The sequence below is a fragment of the Macaca thibetana genome, chromosome 19 (genome assembly GCF_024542745.1).
Source record: "Macaca thibetana thibetana isolate TM-01 chromosome 19, ASM2454274v1, whole genome shotgun sequence".
NCBI lineage: Eukaryota > Metazoa > Chordata > Mammalia > Primates > Cercopithecidae > Macaca > Macaca thibetana.
In genome coordinates this window covers 37,603,534-37,624,769 of record NC_065596.1, presented here as the reverse complement: position 1 = coordinate 37,624,769, position 21,236 = coordinate 37,603,534, and the positions used below count along the sequence as shown (strand labels likewise).

Below are 21,236 nucleotides of genomic sequence, written 5' to 3'. Positions count from 1 at the left end.
GACGTCACACGAAGAAGCGGAAGTCCCGCCTCCGCCGCCCTGGCCCGCAGAAAACGCTCCTGTCCTGGGCCGTCAATGGCCCAGAGTCCGCGGCCGACGCAAGGGACGGTGCCTTCTGGGTAATGCAGTTTTTCCCTTACATCTACCGGGTGTGGGAACTCACCCAGCGCATCCGACTCCACGTAAGTGCGCACCAGAACCCCCGCGTCGTCTTAGGGCCGCCGCTTTAGTATAGGCACACGTCGGAGGGTCGAAAGGTCCCTTCAAGCTCAGGAAAATCGAGGTCAGGAGGCGGGGATAGTCGCCCCGATTCAGACCCCGAACAAAGGTGCTTACCCTGCTGTGGGGCTGGGCCCGCGACTTCTCGCTCGCTTTGCCTCTTTTCTGGATCTTTTCATAGAAGAAAAGGATAAATGAGCAGTTAAAATAGCCACCCAAAGGAGGACGCCTGACAGTGTGCCCGGCCTGCTGGGAAAGGACAGACCGCCCTCTATTGGGCCTCCTTTGGCCGGGCCCAGCCTTCAAAGGATGCAGGGACTTCCGGGTGATGTAATAGGCTTCGCGTTCGCCACGTGTGGACTTCCCATACCCTGAGGTGGGGAGGCTGCTAGTGGAGCAGGCTTGCAGGGAAGCCCAGTACTCCCATTTCAAGCATGATCAGTTTGAAACGTAAGTGAGACCTCAAAGCGTAGTGCCATCTACTCAACCTATGATTCAACATTGGCAGAGGGTTCGAGAATGGATATATAAATTTGAGAGTTACCGTAAACTGTTACTTCAAGTCATGTTATTAGGTGAGGCTATGAAAAGAATGGATAAGTGACGGGAAAGAGGGGAACCCTGGCCCAACCCAGCATTAACTGGTTGCAGACAGGAGACCAATAAAGTCATGTTAGGATTTTAACAATCCTATATTATGCAAAAGATATCTATATTATGCAAAGTGTTCGTAGTCCTCATCAGTAACTTTTTTTTTCTTTTCATGATTATGAAAGTGAGAGAATAAAGTCCAGCTTTCAATGGTTTGACGATATATATGGTTATGAAAATAGAAACAAGGTGTGCAGAACGTACTCCCCAAGAGATTTAATTTCGAGATTGAAAATAGTCAACGAATGGAGATGGGGTCAATTTCCTACACGATGCTGTCTATAAAATACTTCTGGAGAAATATTTTTGGCTAAATTAGTGTTCTAGCAACACTGTTATTCATCATTGGCAATAAAAAGACATCATTCTCTTTTTCACATACTTATGACTCTTATAATTAAATCTTTTTTTTTTTTGAGATGGAGTTTCACTCTTGTTGCCCAGGCTGGAGTGCAATGGCACGATCTCGGCTCACTGCAACCTCCGCCTCCTGGGTTCAAGCGATTCTTCTGCCTCAGCCTCCCAAGTAGCTGGGATTACAGGCATGAGACCCCACGCGTGGCTATTTTTAGTAGAGACGGGGTTTTTCCATATTGGTCAGGCCGGTCTCGAACTCCCGACCTCAGGTGATCCGACCGCCTCGGCCTCCCAAAGTGTTGGGATTACAGATGTGAGCCAACGTGCCTGGCCAGACTCTTATAATTAAATTTAAATGTTTTTTTCAGAGGCGTATGAACCAGAGCAACTCCATCTTAAATAGGAGCTGGGTAAAATGAAGCTAAAGCCTACTAGGCTGCATTCCCAGACAGTTAAGGCATTCTGAGTCACAGGATGAGATAGGAGGTCAGCACAAAATACAGGTCATAAAGACCTTGCTGATAAAATAGGTTGCAGTAAAGGAGCTGGCCAAAACCACCAAAACCAACACGGTGACGAGAGTGACCGCTGGTCGGCCTCACTGCTACACTCCCACCAGTGCCGTGACAGTTTACAAATGCCATGGCAATGTAAGGAAGTTACCCTATGTGGTCCGAAAAGGGGAGGCATGAATAATCCACCCATTGTTTAGCGTGTCATCAAGAAATAACCATAAACATTTGCAACCAGCAGCCCTCGGGGCTGCTCTGTCTATGGAGTAGCTATTCTTTATTCCTTTACTTTCTTAATAAACTTGCTTTCACTTTACTCTATGGTCTCGCCCTGAATTATTTCTTGCACGAGATCCAAGAACCCTCTCTTGGGGTGAGGATTGGGACCCCTTTCCTGTAACATATTCCTGGCCACCGCGGAAGAGACTATACTGCAGAAACCCCTGACCCAAAGGCTAACTTTGGGTGTGTGGTGGGATCCAGTAACACCTTTCTTGCAAACCACAAAAGGAACAATACTGAGGAGATCCCCCTGACCCAAAGGAAATAGACTGCAGCACTGATTGGACCACTTTGGATAAGTGGTGGGGTATCCAAGTTAAGAATGGGATTGGGATAGACGCTCAAGTTAGGGGAGTTATAGTCTCTCCTAAGACAGAGTGGGTTAGAGGCCCCTCTTAATAAAAGGCAAGGACACTTGACCGACTTTGGGTTAGAGGCCCAAGTCAGGAGGATTAGAGTCGCTTCTAAGATTTAGGGGATTAGAGACCCCTCTCAGTAAAGTCTCTGCTGGCTAAGAACAGGTTTGGCACCGTGGGATGTTAACTCCTATTCTCTTTGGATTAATCTGCCTTGCATTCTTTGTTGATGACTGTGGGCAACAGGGTTAGGCATGTACAGGATCATGGGACACGGGGAGCTTTTTCCTCCCGCAAAAGGGGAAACTTGAGAGCTGAGGGCACTGCGGGAAAAAAATACCTTCACGACAGCAGCCGCAGCCGCCTGAACTTTTCAGTGTCACTACAATGGGTGGGTCTTTCTCTGGCCTCCCTGATCATTTCCCCTTCCTTGGGAAAGTATTGCCTGTGGAAAGTATTTCCTGGGAAAATATTACCTGGGAAAGTATTTCCCTTTCTTATCTTTTCTGTTACTCAGGGCGACCATCTTCCCCAGAGACCACATGTTGAAACTCCAAGTCAGAGGCTGGATTAAAGATGACAGGGCCCATCTGGGGGCAAATTTAAGCCTTGCCATTTTAATATTGGGTGCTAAGCAGAGTGGCTAATGTGTATGTTTTATCGCATGTATTTTGTTCTGGTCAGAATGAAAAAAAGGTAATTTTTCTTTATAATGCGACTTGGCCCCCAGTGGAATGCTGCCACAAGCCAGATCACTGGGACCACTCAGAAAAAGGGAACACAGAAACCTCGCATGCCAGCAAAAGGGTAAGAATTTGTTACCAGTCAGATTTCTGATTTCTCTCTCTATGCAAATGGTTGAATGAATGGTAAAATAATAATAATAATAATAACAAATCAATAAATCAGTGTTTATCTCCTCTGTAAAGTTTTGATTAATGTGAAAAAGAATTGTAAGGCTAGTCTTAAGCTGGTGTATTTTGTGCTTTGAATTCATTTTTCTGTAGGATAAAACATGGGCTTAGAACACCTGTAAGCCCGCTTTTCAAGACGACCCAGCAAGCTGGTCAAGTCCCTGACACAAACAAACTGGATGAAGTCTCCCCCTTGTTTTATGTCCTTGGGAGCTTGGCCTTTTAACCATGTAGTGGTACCTTCTCTTGGTCTCTGCCTTCTAGGGAACAGGAATTTTAGGGTTCATGTCATAGTCAGCTCTAAAAATCATATTAAGTAGTTAAAAGCCCTTGCAAGCTCAAAATTAACTACTCTAGGCTTCTGTGAAAGGAAGTGGGCATCGTCCTGTGCTGTAGCTCAGTAACTAAGGTTTTTGCACTTCCACAGTGGCAGTCTGGGTTTGATACCCCATCTAGGAAGTAAGTCATTTCTGGTTTAATATCTGCGGGACCTTGTCTATTCTCGTCTCCTCCACAGACTGTTTTAAATTGTCCTTTTTCTGTGCACCTAGGAGGTAACCTTTGGTAAAGTTCAGAAGCTAGAAATATTGGCTTCTTGGCATGGCTAAAGTTGGGTAATAAGAGATTTGAAAGGATTTCTTTTTTAGAGAGCACTATGGTTAAAAGTTAGCTTAATTAAAAGTGGATAGGCTGGGTGTGGTGGCTTATGCCTGTAATACCAGCACTTTGGGAGGCCGAGGCGGGTGGATGACTTCATTACTGGAAGCCAGTAATCCAGTTAAAAAAACTGGCAAATGAAAAATCTTACAAGTGCTGAATCTTTTGTGTGTCTGTGTATTTATATGTGTTGTATGTTTAGATATAAAAGAGTTCTAATTAATTGCCTTAGAAAAATAAGTGCTTAAATCAAATATTTTGTCAGCAAAATAGAAACTGTAATGCATTTTTGTTCTTGTGACTTTAGTAATCTTTTGGAAAGAAAGACAGTTTTAGAGATTATTGGTAAAATAAAATATCTTGAAAATGTAGATGCTTGGTCTAAATTAAGGTCAGATATCAGATTGCTAAATGCTTTAAGGTCAAACTGTTTCTTTAACTTTTGAAAATTGTTCAATTTACCTACCCTTAAAGCCAGTAGATTCTAGGTAAGGCCTGGGGACCTCTGGAGTTAGCCACACCCCCTTTTAACCATAGTGCTTTTAACCATAGTGCTCTTTAGTTATGCTGGAGATTCAATTCCTATTTGCACTTCTGCCTGGTGTGTCCTAGGCAGGCTCCACACCTAGTACATAATTAAAATTCCTTACTTACCAAGGTTTTCACCAAAAATAAAAGTTGCTAAGAGTTAACATTATAACATGTAACTGACACTACTAAAGAAACAATTTTACATGGAAGGGGTGTAAGAAAAGCAAATGTGTTTTTGGTTAAAAAAAAAAAGAAAAAGAAAATGATTATAAGAAGGCATGGAAATGTGGACATTTTTTCTGCCTAAAGTGTTGAACGTTTGTTTTAAGTAAGAAAAAAAATCTAAATATTTAAACAAGTTCTGGAAGGTTTATAAAAATTAATTGTAAGAGATTCTGTGTGTGAACATATTGGCTAAAGTTAAAGGGGTATTACTCTGTTTTTCCATAAATTAAACATTCATCTCAAAAAAAAAAAAAAAAAAAGAATCTTACCTTATGGTTAAACATTAAAATTGGGTAAATATGTCTATAAGGGTTTTTTTTGTTTTTTTGTTTTGTTTTGTTTTGTTTTGTTTTGAGACAGAGTCTTGCTGTGTCACCCAGGCTGGAGTGCAGTGGCACTATCTTGGCTCACTGCAATCTCCACCTCCTGGGCTCAAGTGATTCTCCTGCCTCAGCCTCCCGGAGTAGCTGGGACTACAGGTACCTGGATAATTTTTTTTTTTTTTTTTTGAGATGGAGTATCGCTGTGTTGCCCAGGCTGGAGTGCAGTGGCCCGATCTCTGCTCACTGCAAGCTCCACTGCCTCCCGGGTTCATACCATTCTCCTGCCTCAGCGTCCGGAGAAGCTGGGACTACAGGCGCCCGCCACCACGCCCCACTAATTTTTTTGTATTTTTAGTAGAGACGGGGTTTCACCGTGTTAGCCAGGATGGTCTCCATCTCCTGACCTCGTGATCTGCCCGCCTCAGCCTCCCAAAGTGCTGGGATTACAGGCGTGAGCCACTGCGCCCGGCCTAATTTTTGTATTTTTAGTAGAGACGGGGTTTCACCATGTTGGTCAGGCTGGTTCGAACTCCTGACCTCATGATCTGTGCACCTCGGCCTCCCAAAGTGCTGGGATTACAGGTGTGAGCCACCGCATCCGGCCATCTATAAGGTTTTATTAAAAATTGGGCTTCACATTAATAGTACATTAATGTAAAGGTGAAATTTGGCTTATTTGGTATAAAGATCATACAGGAAGCATTATCAAATGTGAAATGGTGTTTTGCTTTCTTTGGATTATATTTGCATAAATATGTTATTGGTATATGTTCCAAAATTATGGGAAACTCCTATAATTCTAATATGACTTAGTGTATGTTATTAATAATTATAATTGTTATGTAAAATTTTGTGTGCCACAGAACCAAATTTCCTTATCAATTGTGGCCTTAATAGTGGCTGTCCTGAAACTTTTTATCATCCACAGACAATTGTCTTGTTTTAATCATCTTTAGAAGATGGTTTATAATCAACTATAGAACTCCAGGCTGGGCGGGTGCAGTGACTCAAACCTGTAATCCCAGCACTTCGGGAGGCCGAGGAGGGTAGATCACGAGGTCAGGAGTTGGAGACCAGCCTGGCCAACATAGTGAAACCCTGTCTCTACAAAAAAAATACAAAAAAAGTAGCCAGGCATGGGGGCAGGCACCTGTAATCCCAGCTACTCGGGAGGCTGAGGCAGGAGAATCGCTTGAACCTGGGAGGCAGAGGTTGCAGTGAGCTGGGATTGCGCCGCTGGACTCCAGCTTGGGTGACAGTGTGAGACTCCATATCCAAAAAGAAAAAAAAAGGGCCGGACACGGTGGCTCACGCCTCTAATCCCAGTACTTTGGGAGGCAAAGGCGGGCAGATCGTGAGGTCAGGAGTTTGAGACCAGCCTGGCCAATACAGTGAAACCCTGTGTCTCCTAAAAATATAAAAATTAGCCGGGTGTGGTGGTGCAGGCCTGTAGTCCCAGCTCCTTGGGAGGCTGAGGAAGGAGAATCGCTTGAACCCAGGAGGTGAAGGTTGCAGTGAGCTGGGATTGCGCCACTGGACTCTAGCTCGGGTGACAGTGCGAGACTCTGTTTCAAAAAAAAAAAAAAAAAAAAAAGTGGGGGGGCCTGGGCATGGTGGCTCACTCCTGTAATCCCAGTACTTTGGGAGGCCGAGGCAGGCAGATCATGAGGTCAGGAGTTTGAGACCAGCCTGAATATGGTGAAACCCCATCTCTACTAAAAATGTAAAAAGTTAGCCAGGTGTGGTGGCACAGGCCTGTAGTCCCAGCTACTCGGGAGGCTGAGATAGGAGAATCACTTGAACCTGGGAAGTGGAGGTTGCAGTCAGCTGAGATTGTGCCACTGCACTCAAGCTTGGGCAACAGAGTGAGACTCTGTCTCGAAAAAAAAGAAAGAACTCTAGCAGGTGTTCTTAAATGCAGGTTTTCTGGCTGGGTGCAGTGGCTCACACCTGTAATCCCAGCACTTTCGGAGGCCGAGGTGGGCAGATCACGAGGTCAGGAGATTGAGACCAGCCTGGCCAACATGGTGAAACCCTGTCTCTAATAAAAATACAAAAAATTAGCCGGGCATGGTGGCAGGCGCCTGTAGTCCCAGCTGCTTGTAGTTCCAGGCTGAGGCAGGAGAATGGCGTGAACCTGGGAGGCGGAGCTTGCAGTGAGCTGAGATCAGGCCACTGCACTCCAGCCTGGGCGACAGAGCGAGACTCCAAAAAAAAAAAGCAGGTTTTCTGATAATTTTGGACATAGTGACATTAGAATAGAGGAAAAAACTTTTAGAACTCTCATAGAGAACTGAAATGTTCATAAGTATCAAACAGAAGTTAACTACATGGACTAAACTGAAGAAGTCTAATGTTTTTAACTTTGTTTAAAACATTGCTGGTCCTTTGTTTTGTTTTTCAGAGTCAAGGAAACTTTTCATTTGAGCTATTTGCAGCATTTACTAGTTGAATATACTCCTATGAACAAAATTTGGAAAGTATTTGTTTCTCTCTACCTGATTTCTCCAGAATTTGGAAACTAGTTGTGAGTGTTCTTAACTTATGGCAATATAGTTATTTGCATAAATGCAATAAGAATCTGTTTTCCTTTATAACAGGACATAATTGGAGAAATTGGTTGTTTTACCAAGGGTTTGACCAGAATGATGTGCTTTCCTTTAAGGAATCAAAGTTGACTTGTAGAGCCAATAAAAGCCCTTTGGGGAACTGGCCTCACACCTTTGCCTACACAGTCCCTCTACAGAGTTTCTGACCTGTGGTTAAGTAAAGAATGTCACTTTCTCACAGTCCAGGAGCTCCACATTATCTTAGGACCTCAAAAGGAGAGGAATTTACCCAACTTATAGGTATTTGAAGGTACATACCCATGGCAGGGCTCAGCTTTAAAAAAGTCTTATCGGAGATTCTCTATGAAACAAAGTTCCATCAAAGCCAATTAAAAAGCCTATGTGGGCCAGGCGCGGTGGGTCATGCCTGTAATCCCAGCACTTTGGGAGGCCGAGGCGACTGGATCACAAGGTCAGGAGATCAAGACCATCCTGGCTAACGTGGTGAAACCCTGTCTCTACTAAAAATACAAAAAATTAGACAGGCGTGGTGGCGGGCGCCTGTAGTCCCAGCTCCTCGGGAGGCTGAGGCAGGAGAATGGCGTGAACCCGAGAGGCAGAGCTTGCAGTGAGCCGAGATTGTGCCACTGCACTCCAGCCTGGGCGACAGAGCGAGACTCCATCTCAAAAATAAAAAATGAAAAAAGCCTATGTGAAAAATAATTATTCTTGCTGCACTTTATATAAATAATCAGACCAAGTATAATAAAGCAAAACAGGCTTACCCTAATTTGTCTTTAGTAAAAATGGGAAACTGGAGAGAGAAATATTGTATTTCAAGAACTATGGTATACTTGTTACTAAATTCTAGTCTCATTAGTTCTTTTTAAGTTTGTTTCTGTAATTTAAGCTAACCCTGCTTATTCCTGTGAACCAACATCTCTGATTGCTGCTCAGAAGAAACAAGAGGGATGGGTAATGTAAAAATCTGGATCAATATTCTAATTCTGGGCACATTATAATCAGCTAACAACCCCATGTCAGCTTAGTTCCAACAGTTGCTCAGTTCATGAAAAGCCTTCTAATTTAGTTTACTTGGAATAACTTTACTTATTTTGCTTTACTCTTGTGGAATATATTGCTGTTATACTCTTTGTGTAGGAATACAGGACAAGCTTACTGAATGTTTTCTTTTTATTCTTTTTTGTTTGATGGAGTCTCACTCTGTTGCTCAGGCTGGAGTGCAGTGGCACCATCTCGGTTCACTCTGCCTCTCGGGTTCAAGAGATTCTCCTGCCTCAGCCTCCCGAGTAGCTGGGACTACAGGCACGAGCCACCACGCCCCACTAATTTTTTGTATTTTTAGTAGAAACGGGGTTTCATCATGTTAGCCAGGATGGTCTTGATCTCCTGACCTTGTGATCCACCCGCCTCGGCCTCCCAAAGTGCTGGGATTACAGGCGTGAGCCACCGCGCCTGGCTGGAAACTTCTGTTTTTAAAACTATCAGATCTGGTGAGACTCCTTCACTGTCATAGCAGCGCAGGAAAGACCCGGCCCCATAGTTCAGTCACCCCCCACCGATCCCTCCCATGACACACGAGAATTGTGAGAGTTACAGTTCAAGATGAGATTTGGGTGGGCACACAGCCAAACCGTATCATATGGGGTCTCACTATGTTACCCAGCCTGTCTGTGAACTCCTAGGTTCAAGTGATCCTTCAGCCTCAGCCTCCCAAGTAGCTGGGACTACAGGTGCACACCACCATGCCCAGCTTGGAAATCAAATTTCAACATGAGTTTTGGTGGAGATGAACTATTTCCAAATCTTAGCATCTCCTTTACCTTATGTGTATAAGATGGGATTCACAAAACACACATAGAAGCACTTATATTTATTTGATTTTTAATATATGTACTGCTAAGGTGAGCACTTACTTGAGTTTTCAAAAATTAAAACCAGTAATTAATAAGGCTTGCCCATAAATAAGGAGAAGAAACCAATCTTAAAAAAGAATTGCAAATAGTATACATAGATATCACCATCGCCTTTCAGACAGTAGAGCTTTGTGGTCTTCCCCTTGAGATGGCTGGACTTAGTGACTAATTGTGGAAAGTGAAAACAGTAACTTGACAGGAGAAACCTGGCAGACAACCACCTAACCAAGTGATCAAGGTTAGCATCACTTAAGTCAATTTTTTTTTTTTTTTTTTTTTTTTTTGAGATGGAGTCTCACTCTGTCGCCCAGGCTGGAGTGCAGTGGCACGATCTCAGCTCACTGCAACGTCTGCCTCCCAGGTTCAAGCCATTCTCCTGCCCCAGCCTCCTGAGTAGCTGGGACTACAGGTGCCCGCCACCACACCCAGCTAATTTTTGTATTTTTAGTAGAGACGGGGTTTCACCGTGTTAGCTAGGATGGTCTCGATTTCCTGACTTCGTGACCTGCCTGTCCCGGCCTCCCAAAGTGCTGGGATTACAGGCGTGAGCCACCGTGCCTGGCCCATTTTAGTCATCTTGACATCAAGTAACACCTACTATGATGATACAAGGAGGACACTTTGCCAATCTGATGTTCTTCCCCTTAACTCACAATTCTAGACTAATAATGAAAAAATATCAGACAAATGCAAATTAAGGGACGTTGCATGATGAGTACTCCAGAAGTATGTAGATCATGAAAAACAAGAAAAGATAGAGCAACTGTCCCAGATGGAAGAAAACTAAAGCAATGAGATGATTAAGTGAAATGTGGTGTCCTGGACTGGATCCTGCAACTGCAGGACATTAGTGGAAAAACACTGATGAAATCCAAATGCAGTGCGTAGTTCAGTTAGTAGTAGTAGTATACCGATGTTAATTTCTTAGCTTTGACAAATACGTCATAGACTTGTCACGTATTAACATGAGGTGGAGCTGCATGAAGTTATATAGGAACTCCATAATATCTTTGCTTCTTTACAGCTAAAATTATCAGAAAATAAAAAGTTTAAAACAAGAAAAGCAAGGAAAGACTTCTGGCATGGCAGCATAAGGAGCTCTGTGGGCCCACTCCCCAAGAAAACTGTTGAAAATTATTAAAAACAAAAATGAAAAAAAAAAAAGAAAGTCACGTCTCTGGAGAGATAGTCCTAAGGGGATACATCAAATGAAAAAATATTTATTCAAGAGAATCTGTCCTTCTGTAAGAACTGTGAGAGTCAGTGGTATTTGAACCAAGACTATCTCTTTCCTTCAACCTTCCCAATTCAGTGATAGGGAAACTATACTCCACAGTGTTGCAGACAAGAACACAGGGCTCTCCCTCCCAGCTTCCAGACAGGGGGCTGTCTTCTCAGCAGGGTAGGATGTCAGCACTTCTTATCTTCCCACCAGAAACTTGCTGAGGCTAGATCCATAGTGAGTGCAGCCCCAGAGGCAGGAGCTCCCTTCCTCCACCCATCCAGTGTTGGTGAGATGAGGGCTCTTCCTTGGGCACCTTGATGCTGAGTACTGGGGATTCATCACACTTGCCCCACTGAAAGTCTGTAGTTGTGTACCATGACAGGGCAGCTGAAAAGACATGAGGCCAATGGCCACCCACTACCACTGAGCACTCAGCCCTCAAAGCAGGGATGTCAGAAGTGGACCATTTTTCTCACTCCCAGCTTTAGAGCCCAGATCCAGAGATACTGCCTGAGGGGACAAGCAGAGAACCTGGAAAGAAACATGTGGGGGTAGGCCAACCTGAGGTAGAACAAATATCAAACAGTTTGGGAACCCAAAAAGCCTGATTTTTTGTTTGTTTGTTTGTTTTTGAGATGGAGTTTTGCTCTGTCACAGAGGCTGGAGCGCAATGGCACGATGTCGGCTCACTGCAACCTCTGCCTCCTAGGTTCAAGCTATTCTCCTGCCTCATCCCAAGTAGCAGGGATTACATTTTTGTAGTTTTTAGTAGAGACAGGGTTTCACCATGTTGACCAGGCTGGTCTCAAACTCCTGACCTCAAGTGATTCACCTGCGTTGGCCTCCCAAAGTGCTGGGACTACAGGCGTGATCCACCGTGCTTGGTCAAGCCTGATAAAAAGCTTTGGAGCAATTTATGCCTCTGGGTGTTGAAAGTGGTGTAATTCTGAACTCGCTTCTCAAACCACATCAGTGGTCTATGGTGGAAGAATCAAGAATACCCAGGCTCTCTGGTTATGAAGGTAATAAATGGGTTCCAACCCTAAGATTCATCTGGAATCTGCTGCTTCCTCTTCATCTCAAGTCTCACTTCATAAGGAATCCTTTATAACCAGTGTTTGCTCCAGTCATCTTCTACTTTCATTCCCTGTAGAATCTGTCTTGTTCTCATGGAGTCAGGAGCAGAAATATATTTCGGGGCCAAAACCATGACTTTCAGTCTTGAACTGGAAGTTTCCCCTGAAGCCACAGGCTGGTTGCTGAGAGAAGAGAAAGGGAAATGGCCTTAACAGCCAGGGGTGACCCAACAGTCCTACAGTAACCATCCTACAGTAACAATCCTACGGTAACAGTCCTACAGTAACCGTCCGATAGTAACAGTCCTACAGTAACCGTCCTACAGTAACAGTCCTACAGTAACATCCTACGGTAACAGTCCTACAGTAACTGTCCTACAGTGGTGCCAGGAGACCATGGGGATTTCGAAGCCTCATTATAAAATCCACTCAACATTCACTCTACAAATACTTCTTAGAGAAGCTGAGGAAAGGTACTTTGCAAGATGATGTAAAAGATACCGTGTTGAGCCAGTCCCACCTGGATTGTAGACATGTGGTCCAGGTAATGAGCCTCAGCTTGTATCAACCTTTCCCTTCTCATAGAGGCCTTTAGGGAGCTCACTTTTTTTTTTTTTTTTAAATGGGGTCTTGCTCTGTAACCCAGGCCGCAGTAAAATAGCAGGGTCATAGCTCACTGCAGCCTCCACCACCTCCCAGGCTCATGTGATCCTCCCACCTCAGCCTCCTGAGTAACTGGGATCACCCACACCAACACACCCAACTAATTATTTTTTTTTTGTAGAGATGGGGGTCTCACTGTGTTGCCCAGCTGAGTCTCCTGGGCTCAAGTACAAATCTCTTAACCTAAAGTAGCGCCCCTGCCCCAGCCAGGTGTGGTGGCCTGTAATCCCAACACTTGGAGAAGCCAAGGTGGGAGGATCACATGAGCCCAGGAGTTCAAGACCAGCCTGGGCAACATAGTGAGACACTGTCTCTGTGAAAAAATTTAAAAATTAGCCAGGTGTGGTGGTGGGTGCCTATAGTCCTGGCTACTTGGGAGGCTGAGGCAGGAGGATCACTTGAGCCATGGCGGTGTAGGCTGCAGTGAGCCATGATTGTGCCACTGCATTCCAGCCCGGGCAACAGAGTGAGAGAACCTCTTTCTTTAAAAAAATAACAATAATAATAAAAATGTTCAGTCCCTCACCCCAATATTACTCTTCTATTTTTCTTTAGGACATTCATAACCATTTGAAAATATATTTTTATATCTTTACTAACTTTAAATGAATTAACTCAACAAGTATTTGACTATCTTGTGATGGGTTCTGCTCTAAACAGTGGAGATACAGAGCTGGGCCTGCTGGTGTGTGCCTGTAGTCCTAGCTACTCAGGACGCTGACACAGGAGGATCGCTTGAGACCAGGAGTTTGAGACCAGCCTGGGCTATCTAGCGAAACCCTGTCTCTAGACAAAAAAGCAAAAAGTCACAATGGAGACACATACATACCACACACACAAAAATAATAATAATCCAAAACTCCTAAACAACGTAGAAGGTTAGGAGTGTTGTGGAGATAAGACAAACTAGAGCAGATTAAGAATCAGTGAGAGTGGGATAAAACCAGTTGTGCAGTACAGAGTAGTTGGGACAGGTCTAATAAGACAGTTAGTTAGGCCGGGCATGGTGGCTCGTGTCTGTAATCCCAGCACTTTGGGAGGCTGAGGCGGGCAGATCATGAGGTCAGGAGATCGAGCCCATCCTGGCTAACACTGTGAAACCCTGTCTCTACTGAAAATACAAAAAATTAGCTGGCTGTAGTGGCACGCGCCTGTAGTCCCAGCTACTCGGGAGGCTGAGGCAGGAGAATCACTTGAACCTGGGAGGCAGAGGTTGCAGTAAGCTGAGATTGCGCCACTGCTCTCCAGCCTGGGTAGCAAAGCGAGACTCCGTCTCAAAAGAAAAAAAAAAAGTTATGTTTTAGCATGGACTTAGAGGAATTAAGGACTCGTCAAGTGGAGATCTGAGGAAACAGTGTTATCACTCAGAGAAAACACACAGGACAATGGAACTGACAGAGCATCCTGGGTGTTTGAGGAACACCAAGAAACCTAGTGCGGCTGGAACTGACTATGCATGGAAGTTGGAGAGATAGATGGAAACAAATTGTGTAGTCTTTTATGCCAGTGTAGAGAGGTTGTCATATGTCCTATGTGTTCAGAAATGTACCTGGGGTTTTTTGCAGTATGGTCTGGTAAGAAACTCAGACATGCAAATGATTGCCGGGAAGGAAAAACTTTACAGAGTTTTAGAAACAGTAGGCAAAACACATCCTGCAGGGCTATGTGAGAAGCACCGGGGTGGTATAGGAAGCAGAAGCAGAGGAGAAAGCAGAGCCCAGATCCTTTACTGTGTTTTACACAGGAAAAGAAAGGCAGGGCTGGGTAATCAGAAGAGGATTTTAAAGTTGGTAGACTTTGGGGTCTAGGGGCTGTCCCCGTCTGCCTAGTACCTGGCCCTGGAGTCATTCGGGCAAAAAAAAAAAAAAAAATTGTCTCCTATAGTGTAAGAGCCAGACAGAGATGATTCACATTAGGGGACTCTGGATTTGTTAGTATGCAAATAAAAGGCATGGTTCAGAGTGAGTCATTTGCAATCTCTAAGAATCAGTTAACTCTAAATGACAAGGTCCCAAATTCCATATCATCAATAATGCAGAAAATAAGAAAATACAGCTAATACACTGTGAAATGGGTAGCCATCATGGGGTTTTGAACAGAGCTGTGATGTTATCTGATTTATGTTTTTTTGTTTGTTGAGACGGAGTCTCGCCCTGTCGCCAGGCTGGAGTGTGATGGCGCGATCTCGGCTCACTGCAACCTCCTTCTCCCGGGTTCAAGTGATTCTCCCGCCTCAGCCTCCTGAGTAGCTGAGATTACATGCACGCGCCACCATGCCCGGCTAATTTTTTGTATTTTTAGTAGAGACAGGGTTTCACTGTGTTAATCAGGATGGTCTTGATCTCCTGACCTCATGATCCACCTCAACCTCCCAGAGTGCTGGGATTACAGGTGTGAGCCGCCGTGCCTGGACTGATTTATGTTTTAAAAGGATCACTCTGGGTACTCTATGGAAATTGGAATATGGGAGGGGCAAGAGGGAGAAGTCCTGTTAGGGAGCTCTGGCTCTTTTCAGATGTGCAAGGTGGAGGATAACTTAAGCCAACGTAGTGAGAGGGGAGGTGGTTTACCACAAGGTACAGATAACAGTAGATCAAGGAGAACAATGAGTAATTGAATTGATACAAATATATGGAAAAGTATGAATGGCTTTATGGGATGGATTGTTGTTTCTAAATCTATCCATTCCCCCACAAGAGCTGCTCCAATGGCTCATCATGTTCACGATGTTGCTGCTGATGTATCTTATATAAATGTTATACTAAATGTAGATGCTCAGTAAATATGATTGTTTTGCTGTAAGAGACTCTGGGCTAGGGCCAGAGCTTGGGTTCTACACAAAAGTATGAATTCATCAGGCTTCAGTTGCTCAGATGCTATACATGCTAAAGAAAGGAATGGCCCTTAGCCAGCTCCAGGAAGACAGTTCTCTTGAGTTTCTGGAATATTTTGCCTGGTAAGAGTAATTTTTAAGCCTGAGTCCATAGGCCTTGATGTATGGATTTGATGAGATAATTTATTCTAAGAATATTGTCACTGAAAAGGGGTCCCAATCCAGACCTCAAGAGGGTTCTTGGATCTTGCACAGGAAAGAATTCAGGATGAGTCCATAAGTGAAAGCAAGTTTATTACGAAAGTAAAGGGGCCAGGCATGGTGGCTCACGCCTGTAATCCCAGCACTTTGAGAGGCCGAGAAGGGTGGATCATCTGAGGTCAGGAGTTTGAGACCAGCCAGGCCATCATGGCAAAATCCCATTTCTGCCAAAAATACAAAAATTAGCCGGGCGTGGTGGCACATGCCTGTAATCCCAGCTACTCGAGAGGCTGAGGCAGGAGAATCGCTTGAACCCAGGAGGCGGAGGTTGCAGTGAGCCAAGATTGCACCACTGCACTCTAGCCTGGGCAATAGAGCAAGACTCCATCTCAAAAAAACAAAAAAAAGGAATACAGAATGGCTACTCCATAGGCAGAGCAGTAGTTTGGGCTGCTGGACTAAGGCTACTTATAGTTATCTATTGATTATATGCTAAACGAGGGTTGGATTATTCATGAGTTTTCCAGGAAAGGGGTGAGCAATTCTCAGAACTGAGGGTTCCTCCCCTTTTTTAGACCATAGAGTAACTTCCTGACATTGCCATGGCATTTGTAAACTGTCATGGTGCTGCTGAGAGTGACTTTTCGCATGTTAATGCATTATAATTGAGATATAATGGGCAGTGAGGACAAGCTTGGTTTTGGCCGTCTTGGTTTTGGCGGGTTTTGGCCAGCTTTACCACAAGCTGTTTTATCAGCAGGGTCTTTATGACCAGTATTTTGTGCTGACCTCCTAGTTCATCCTGTGACTAAGAATGCCTAATTTCCTGGGAATGCAGCACAGGTCTCAGCCTCATTTTACCCAGCCCCTATTCAAGATGGAGTTGCTGTGGTTCAAATGCTTCTGACAATGTTCCTCATGGTGAATGCTGGATGTTGCATGCCGCAGGCCCTGGGCCACGCTGCATGTTTGCTTTTTGCAAGGGCTGTATGGCTTGCAAGGACCCTGCATTTCTATGTAAATGACCCTCCAGAAAAACCCCAGAAATGAATGCTTGAGTGAACCTCCCTGGCTTGTATTGTAATACTGTGAACATGTTGTCACACCTCTTTGCTGGGGGAATTAAGTGTGTCCCTCTGTGACTGTAATGGGAGATAACACCCAGAGTTTTGTGCCTGGTTTCCCGTGGACTTCACTCTATGTGATTTTTCCCTTTGGTGATCTTGGTCTATATCCTTTTGTTGTAATAAACTATAATCATAATAGCTTTTCTGAGTCTTGTGTGTACTTCTAACAAATCATGAAGCCTGAGGTTGTATGGGGGAGTAAACCCTGCATAATAGGTAACCTAAAATATCAAAGTGATTAAGGCCATTCATCCACTTATCCATTTAGCAAGTATCTGACTATCTAATACTGACTAGGAACTATGTGCATGGAACAATTAGGATAAAATCCATATTAACATCTGTGCTCTTTTGAAGCTGGAAATCTAGTTGGTGAGACAGTCAGGAGTCAGTAATCAAACCTAAATATATATGCACATGTATGCACACACACACACACAGACACACACAGATATTTATGAAAGAATGCTTATGACCTAGCTGGGATGAAGGACAAATATGCACTACTGGACAAAGTGTGTGGTAGAAAAGCCCCATGGCAGGTGGGGAAAAGGAAACACAAAGTGAAAACAGAAAGGGCATAAATTATGCAAGATGAAAGGTAATAAATTAGGCACCTCCCAGACCAGATAAAGCCCAAAGGATTGACCATGTAATAATTTGGGAGTTGTTTTTAGAGATGAGGTCTCACTTTGTTGCCCAGGCTGGTCTCAAATACCTGGGCTCAAGCAATCCTCCTACCTTGGCCTCCCAAAGTGCTGAGATTACAGTTGTGAACTACAACACCTGGCCGTGATTTGGTTTTTATCCTAAGAGTTAAAGGAAGCCATAAAAAGTTTTAAGGAAACATAGTGGGGGCAGAGGGAGGGGGAAGCAGAGCACTATTAAATCTGAGATGGTTCTCTGGTTTCAGCTTAGAGAATGAAGAGAAAATGTGGGTAAAAGGAGACTCAGTAATTGAGATGATAGATGATGACTGGATGGACTAGGAAGAGGTGGTAGAGTGGAGAGAAGTGGACATACTTGAGAGACATGTAAGAGTTAAAAATGACGGGGCTGGGCGCGGTGGCTCACGCCTGTAATCCCAGCACTTTGGGAGGCCAAGGCAGGTGGATCACGAGATCAGGAGATGGAGACCATCCTGGCCAACATGGTGAAACCATCTCTACTAAAAATACAAAAATTAGCTGGGTGTGGTGGCGTGCACCTATAATCCCAGCTACTTGGGAGGCTGAGGCAGGAGAATCGCTTGAACCTGGGAGGCGGAGGTGCAGTGAGCCAAGATCGCACCACTGCTCCAGCCTGGGGACAGAACAAGACTCTGTCTTAAAAAATAAAAATAAAAAGACAACTTTCTGATTGTACATGAGGGAAGGAGAGACTGAGGTAACTATGCTGAGTTGGAAATTTCTAGCCTAGGTAACTAAACAGTGCCATGTAGTAAAGAGGGAAGACTGAAGTAGATCAAAGTCAGGGAGAAGCATTTTATTGATCTTATTTACACCAGGTAAAGAATGAGGTATCTTTGAAACATCTCTGTGAGGATAGCAAGAAGATAACTGGTAATTCAGGTCTAGAGCTGTAAGGATTGCTCAAGACTAGGGTATTCTATTTTCAGTGCTGTCGAAGGAAGATAACTGAAGCCAAGGGCACAGATGCAGCCTGGGGAGAGGCCATATGAGGCAAAAGAGCCTTGGACAAAACCTTCAGGTATTTCAACATTGAGTGGACAGCTAGATATGGATGACTGCACAAAGAAGGGAGAGGGGGAGGGATCGAACGAGGAAAAAGATGTTACAGAGCCAAGGAAAGAGAACATATTTCAGGAATTGAGTGTGAGACACAATCAAATTCTACTGATGGCCCAAGAAAGACAAGGACTTGTGATTTATAAGCATGAAGTCACTTCTGACCTTAGTCACAGTGTCAGAGAAGGTGGCATTATAGCAAGGAGTTCCACAAAGAGTAGAGGTTTGGGAAGTGGAGAGGAAAAAAAGCAAGAAAGAGGTAATGGAGAAGTGAAAATATTACACAAAAAGGAAAACATCTCTAAGAGGCTGCTCTATTAAAGGAGGAGAGGGACGAAAGGACAAATAATCAAGTTGGAGAAACCCATACACACACAGGAAAGACCAGAGTGGTGGTGACTGACACTCAAGCAGAAGTCAGTTGTGCAAAGATAACTTAGAAAGGGTGAAAGTGACAAAAGAATATGCAGATTAAAAACAGGCTTGTAGGTGGCCATGATGATATCGAAGGCAAACGTTAGGAGGAAACTCAAGATTGCAAAGGAGGTGACCACTGCTTACGTGTGATTCCAGGGATCAACAAGAGACAGAGTGAGAAGGGAACACTTCAAACACGTGTCATTTTACCCAAGAGCAGGGATATGGAATGGCACTGGGAAAGGCAAACAGGTACGTTGAGAGGCTGTACAACTGCAATGCCGTAGGTCATAAGAGAGTTAATGAAGATGCTTGAGAATATCAAGAAAACAAATGATATAGGTAGGAATGGGAAATAACATACAGAAAGACATTTCTTCCTTCAAACCTCAAACAGCTTGGAGAAATGACAGATCTAAAGTCTTGACTACTGAGATCACTGGGATCCCACCAACACATTGGTCCCTTGGATGTGTTTCCTAGTAATGCACCTAAACAGTCCTTCCTTGGCATCAATCCATCCTCCAATCCATGGTTCTATACCGTGTTGCCTGATGTACATACCCAGCACTCTAGAAATTACATGGAAATTACATGGTGAGGCCAACACATCAGGAGATACTGCCATTGAAGAGATACTTAGCTACACACACTTCCCAAGAAAGGGGCACACACCAGGCAGTGTAGGACCACATGTGGAAGCACGAGGATCGGAAAAACAGCAGGAGTTGGGGGAAAGCATGGGCAGGAAGCTTCGCTGTGCTTTTGCAGGTAAGAATGGTCAAGACAAGGTAAGCAAGCTAAGCAGGATTAGGCTTGACTTTCTTATTTATTTATTTTTTTGAGACAGGCTCTCACTCTGTCACCTAGGCTGGAGTACAGTGGTGCCATCATAGCTCACTGCAACCTCAACCTCCTGGGCTCATTTAATACTTCCACCTCAGCCTCCCAAGTAGCTGGGAGTACAGGCATACAACCACCATGCCTAGCTAATTATTGTATTTTTTTTTTTTTTGTAGAGGAGTCTCACTATGTTGCCTAGGCTGGTCCGAACTCCTGGACTCAAGTGATTCTCCCACTTCAGCTTCCCAAAGTGCTGAGATTACAGGCCTGAATTTCATTAGGGACTGTCCGTACTTGCTTAATATCTGACCCTGGAGTGGTTATGGCAGGAAGATAGTGGCTCCATGTGTGAGGCCTTGATAAAGGGGGTGGTAGAAGGGAGTGGGCACTGAATTGTTGGGTTGCATATCAAAGGCACATACCCAGGGGAGTCCTTTGCTACCACTTAAAATTAGCTAGTCCTGGGATGGGCAGTCTCACAGGATCAGCAAGGCCCCACTTGCCAAACAGCAGAATAGCCAGTACAGTGGTACATGCCTGTAATCCCAGCACTTTGGGAGTCTGAGGTGGGAGGATTACTTGAGCCCAGGAGTTTGAGGCTGCAGTGAGTTATGATCACACCACTGCCCTCCAGCCTGGGCGACAGTGAGACCCTATCTCTAAACGAAGCCAGCAAAATAAAAACACATGTGAATACATGGATCTCCAATTAAAGTGAGGCAGAGCGGTTATGAATGTCCTTTCCAGCAGGTAAGAGCAAGGACAGAAAGTATAAGTAGATAGTCTGTCTCCCAGGTTCACGCTCTTGACACTGCTCCAAAAGAGGCAAAAGAAACTGTCCATTTACGATTTAGCTGAGACCATCCAATTGTGAGATACGAAACACAAACAGATTTTGCTAGGAGCAAAAATAATCCATCTCTTAGCAATCATTTAAAATCTTCAATCCTCAAAATTGAAATACATCACTGAGCATTGTGGAGCCTCCCCAGCTTTCCACAATGGAAAGGAAAGGCTGTCTGTGGGCCGGAGTCCGAGTACAAAGGTTACAGAGACCAGATTTCTTAAGGTCTCTAGCATCATGTCTCTGTAAGGGCCCTCTCAGCTGGAGCCAACTGCTCCCACTTCCTCCAAGTGGAATTCACAGACAGATCCATCAAAGTGATTAAGCCTGCAACAACATATTCTTTAATCTCAAATTATCCACATTTAATGATACAGAAATTATGACGAACTCCATATTCTTCAACTATCTCTGTTGTAGCCAGAAGCTACAACTTTCAATAGCAAGAACAAAGAGTGGATGAGAAACTGACATACGTGCTAGGGAAAGAACACAGCATTTACCTACCCATCACATGTTTGCCAAAGTAAAGGCCAAGAAAGAGTATATCTGCAAGTCAAACCACTTGAAGCCTATCTATGAAAGATACTAGGCAGAGGCAAGATCCTTTCTCACAAGACTTCCTCTCTTCCCTGTCATCACTGAATTAAATCCTGGCCAGTTTGTTAAGTATTTTCACTGTGACTCTGATTTTTTTTTTTCCTTGGTTACAATGGTTTACAGGTATATAAGCCTTCATCTCAAAG

At 44.2% G+C, this 21,236-nt stretch overlaps 1 protein-coding gene and 1 long non-coding RNA gene across 3 annotated transcripts in view; one reads left to right on the top strand and one right to left on the bottom strand.

Annotated features, from left to right (window-relative positions):
* Positions 1 to 1,035, bottom strand: part of ZNF460 (zinc finger protein 460) — a 30,151-nt gene extending 29,116 nt beyond the window's left edge. The window contains exon 1 of one of the 2 annotated variants that reach the window (XM_050772043.1): positions 164 to 1,035. In XM_050772043.1, coding sequence (XP_050628000.1) covers positions 164 to 172 — 9 coding nt within the window. In that variant the 5' untranslated portion in view covers positions 173 to 1,035. The remainder of the gene's footprint in view (positions 1 to 163) is intronic. The other variant, XM_050772044.1, reaches the window with a different exon arrangement.
* On the top strand, positions 24 to 16,779 carry LOC126943401 (uncharacterized). The gene is made up of 4 exons (XR_007721750.1): positions 24 to 182; positions 3,108 to 3,184; positions 7,432 to 7,554; positions 10,538 to 16,779. It is a non-coding gene; the product is annotated as an uncharacterized LOC126943401 (long non-coding RNA).
* Positions 16,780 to 21,236: the final 4,457 nt, after the last annotated feature.